At 59.6% G+C, this 4,554-nt stretch overlaps 1 protein-coding gene across 1 annotated transcript in view; it reads right to left on the bottom strand.

The window, feature by feature from the left end:
- SPSB1 (splA/ryanodine receptor domain and SOCS box containing 1) overlaps positions 1-2,285 on the bottom strand; it is a 9,134-nt gene extending 6,849 nt beyond the window's left edge. Inside the window, exon 1 of the mRNA XM_007453317.1 lies at positions 1,402-2,285. Coding sequence (XP_007453379.1) covers positions 1,402-2,095 — 694 coding nt within the window. The 5' untranslated portion in view covers positions 2,096-2,285. The remainder of the gene's footprint in view (positions 1-1,401) is intronic.
- Between the last annotated feature and the right edge of the window lie 2,269 nt (positions 2,286-4,554).

Genomic DNA, 4,554 nt, shown 5'->3' with positions numbered 1-4,554 from the left:
GGGAAAGAGGGGTGGCGGAGGCCTCCAAAGAGAAACATTTTAAGAGTTCGCTCTGACTGATGGCCCTGGATATTTTCTGGTATCTTCCAAAGACTAAAGTGGGGAGGAGGAAGAGTGGGGGAACCTGAAGGTTTGGAGGCTGCAAGACCAGAGGAAGCATTTGTGCTCCTGACCCTCGGCCTCCTTCATGGCTCACCTGGCCTGCAGGTGGGGTTAGATCTCAGGTGCCAGGCCATATCTGCCCCTTAAAGAGGTCAGTGCATGGATGGACAAAGCTTTCCAGCCCACCCCCTTTCCAAGGAGAGATCTGCAGACGGTAGAAGGGACTCATGAAGGAGTGAGGGTTGAGCATGGGTATGGACAGTTCTGGAATGCTGGGGCCTCCTGCCACCACGGGCTCCCAGCCACAAAGCCACAGAGCCCTCCGCTTCCCAAACCAGGGCAGTGCTGCCACAGGTAGGCTATTTTCACACGTGGTCTGGGAAAGGCCACTCCCTTTTCCAAAGGGACAGGTGGAAACTGCAGCTGATTCAGCCTGTTTCTAATCCATGTCCTCCTCTCCAAAGACCTCCTGACATCATAACTGAACAAAACCCCTGCGGGGGACTGTGTCCCAAAGGAGCCCACTCAGAAGGTTCCAGCACCAGGAAAGACCCTAAACCTGTCTAATGAATGAGAGGCCGTTGGCTATCATTTATGTGAGAGGCCCTAGTACCCCCAAAGCTGCAAAACCCAGCTCAATAATATGCTGGTTACTGTGCTAGAATGTGGTCAACTGCAGATCAAACCTGGAGGCAGGTCAACCAGAAACAAACCATGTTTATCAAAGACCATCCATCCACCCATCCATCCATCCATCCACCCTTCTATCCATCCACCCACCCATCCATTCACTCCTTTAGTCATCCTTCCACCCATCCATCCACCCATCCATCCATCCATCCATCCATCCATCCACCCATCCATCCATCCATCCACCCACCCATCCATCCACCCACCCATCCACCCATCCACCCACCCATCCATCCACCCATCCATCCACCCATCCATCCATTCACTCCTTTAGTCATTCATCCACTCATCCATCCATCCATCCACCCATCCACCCACCTATCCATCCATCCATCCATCCATCCACCCACCCACCCACGTATCCACCAATCCATCCATTCATCCACAAGGTGCTGCCACGTAATCTGCAGACTCTGGCTAGAAATCCTCACTTAACCAGAGGTAGGCAAGAGTCGCCTCTGAGGATCTGAATGCTGGGATGTCTACTTAAAGACATTTAAATTTCAACAACTGTAAACTTCTAGCTGTGGCCAGTGGCCCAGTGAGGACCAAAGGGGACACAGGGAGTCCAGGGACACTGCCACCTCAGACAGAGCAGAGGACACTTACGGTCAAGTCCATTCAAGTAGCGCATGCGGATCTCACAGTGGCCCCAGACGGCACTCACTACGGGATAAAGTTTTTTGCCCTTGAGTCCCCGAAAAGCTACTCCCATGTACTGTCCATCCACAATGAAGCTCAGGGTCCCGTCGTCCATATCCAGGGCCACTAGGAAGGAGTCAGGGACAATGAACGTCTCGTCCGGCTCCAGAAAGGCTGGGTATGTTTTGCTCGGCTGGTTTTTGCCATCATGGTAGAGCCGGTTGCGCCCCAAGTCCCAGCCCCAGGACTCGTGGTTATTCCCCACGAGTGTCGTGTACCCCACGGAGTGCAGGGGAGCGTCTGCCGTCGCCACCCCCACCACGGCATGGGTGCCGCGCTGCCTCATGGCCCACGTGATCTGCCACACGTGCAGCCCGCGCGTGTACCCGACTTTGCCCCTGATGGCGTCTGTGCTCTGGGCCACCGGATGCCGGTGAAAGATCAACTTGTCGTCCTCCTTCACAAAGACGTTGAGCGAGCGGTCATTGTTGTTCCAGGAGTGGAGCAGCTGGACGTCGTAGGACACGGGGGGCATGTCCAGCAGCAGGTCCAGGCGGGTGGGCTTGCAGTAGTCCAGACCCTGGAGCTCCTGCTTCAAGGGCCGGTACGTGGGGTCCCTCATGTCCACCGTCTTGATACCTCCAGTGACCTTCTGACCCATGTCGGCCTCCCGTTTCACCTGGTCACCAACGCCCAAGGCAAACTCATCAATCACGGGGCCTCTTCTCCAGCTTTCCAATCAGGCCTGGACGGCACTCCTAAGGGAGTTTGCTAGGCGGCCTCTGCCCGGTGTGGAGCATCTGGTACTGCCTAGTGGATGGAAGGAGAAACAGGAGGCCAAGTGAGCAGGAGATGCGGAGAGAAGGGGAGGAACTGACTCGGTTCGTGTCACGCCGGCACGTCCCAGCAGTCTGCCTTCCGGGCTCCTATCACACCAGATTCAGGGCAGGCCAGAGCCTCGGCACACAGTGAAATTCCCTTCTGTCCCCGCAGCTAGGTTGGCATAAAGGAGGCAGGCTGTCCACCTGACGGTCTGCGTGGACAGGCGGACTTGGGGTGGGCACCACTCGTAACTGTGTCAGGTGCCCAGCCCGAGGCTCACCAAATACCTCATCACGGTTTCTCAAGGCAGAAGGCCAAGGTGGCCTGATGCCGAAATCAGCCCAGCGCAGTGGGCATCTCTCCTGGTCGAAGCAAGGGGACGCTTACTCCCTGCGCCCACTGTTTGGAAGGGAGGTGAGTCCCTGAGCGGCAGCAGAAGCTGTTTGAGATGCCACCTCCCGGTCCCTCTCTCTTCCGGCACAGCTGCCTCTGAAGACGTACCGCCGGTTCACACCAGGGAAGGGAACCCCAGTGCGCATAAAGCTCCTGGTCAGCGGTCCCTGAGGCCGCAGCAACCCCCCAGTGGGCCGTGAGTCGGGAGGGCGCAGAGGGTCTCAGCCCCGGTAGCTCTGGACCAACTCGTAGACGGCCACCCCTTCCCGCCCACAGTCTTCAACTTCTCCTCGGGTCCCCACAGCCCATCTGGGGAGGAAGTCCGACTCCAAGATGCCTCACTCCCACCCTGGCTCCACCATCCCTTGGCTCCTTTTTTTTTTGCGGTACGCGGGCCTCTCACTGCTGTGGCCTCTCCCGTCGCGGAGCACAGGCTCCGGACGCGCAGGCTCAGCGGCCATGGCTCACGGGCCCAGCCGCTCCGCGGCACGTGGGATCTTCCCGGACCGGGGCACGAACCCATGTCCCCTGCATCGGCAGGCGGACTCTCAACCACTGTGCCACCAGGGAAGCCCTCTTGGCTCCTTTAAGGGAAATCGGAGCCTTGGGTTGGAGGAGAGATCTCAGTGCATCCGTCCCTGGTCTTGGCAGCACCAGGGGGAGGGGCTGAAACGTGCGATGGGCAGGACTCCGGCCATCCCTGCCACGCCTGTCCCCGGTGTCCGCCTTGGAGAATGGACAATCGCGAGCTACCTGGGTTTCCCGAGCCTCACTCAAGAGAGAAGGTGTTCCCGCCATCAGATCCCCACCCCCGCCCCAGGCCGGCAGAAGGGACTCTTGGCTGCCTGGTTTGCGGGGGATGGGCTCCCAGGACCGACCAGACAAGGGAGCAGGCAGGCTCCTGGCTACATAAACACGACCAGACGAGGATACAGAGGAGCTGGGCGAGAGGCCATCGGCGCCTGGCTGCTGGAGAAGCATCCCAGGGCCACTTGTTCCGAGGAGCACGATGGTGCCTGGGTCAAGGAGAACACAAAGGAGCCCAGTGTAGGGGCTGCAGCGGGCGTGTTGCTGTCCCACTGTGGCAGAAGACAAAGCGCCTGCCGGGGGACGAGGGCAGGGACCTGCTGCGGGAAATCTGGGAACCTGGGACCGCTGGCCTCCCTGTCGGGCGCCCAGGCGCCAGCAGGGCCGGGAGGAGGGGAGGGACCTGCGCGGGGCCGGACGCCGGTCTGGTCTCTGGCTGCCCTGGAGACGCCTTCCTCTCAGCTGGGAAGAGACCCCGTGAGACGCCGTCCTCAGGGTGGCCAGGGCCCCTGGAGACTGGCTCTCGGTAGACACCCGAGTGGGAGCCCTTGGCCCGGACCTCCTTACCTCCGTGGGCAGGTCACCCTTCTCGCCCTCCCCTTTGTGGTGTGGAACAAGAGGCTCCCTCATGGGCACTGGGACCCCCGGTGTCAGATGTTTGCAAAGCTGCACAGAGCTGAGGGGTCCTTCGGCGGCCGGGAGACCACCCTGGTTCTGGAAAGTTCTGTGGATATGGTGACCTTACGACCTAGAACTCCCAGGACAATCCCAGTTTCAAGCTTTCAGTCCCATCAACTCTCAAGAGCCATCGAAACCTCCAGGACTCCCCCCAGGGCCCTGCTGAGTGAGCACCCATGGCTCTGGGGCCTGATTACCAGGATGCAGACAGCCTGGGTTTTGGTGTGGAAACGCGGTCCTGGTAACTGCAGAGACTGGCTGCTTGGCCTTCCCTGACCCCCCTCTTCCACGCCTCCCCAACAGTGTCTTTCTGAGCTGGGGGAAAGCTGGTCCAAGGCAGATCTCAAAGTCAGAAGCACCCACACCCATCTCTGTCTGGATACCCCCTCTGGCTGGTGCCCAGCAACCTCTCTGTGCAGG

The sequence above is a fragment of the Lipotes vexillifer genome, unplaced genomic scaffold (assembly GCF_000442215.2).
Source record: "Lipotes vexillifer unplaced genomic scaffold, Lipotes_vexillifer_v1.1 scaffold575, whole genome shotgun sequence".
Classification (NCBI taxonomy): domain Eukaryota; kingdom Metazoa; phylum Chordata; class Mammalia; order Artiodactyla; family Lipotidae; genus Lipotes; species Lipotes vexillifer.
Note: the sequence above shows the minus strand (reverse complement) of the source record. Positions and strands in the feature narration are given on the sequence as shown.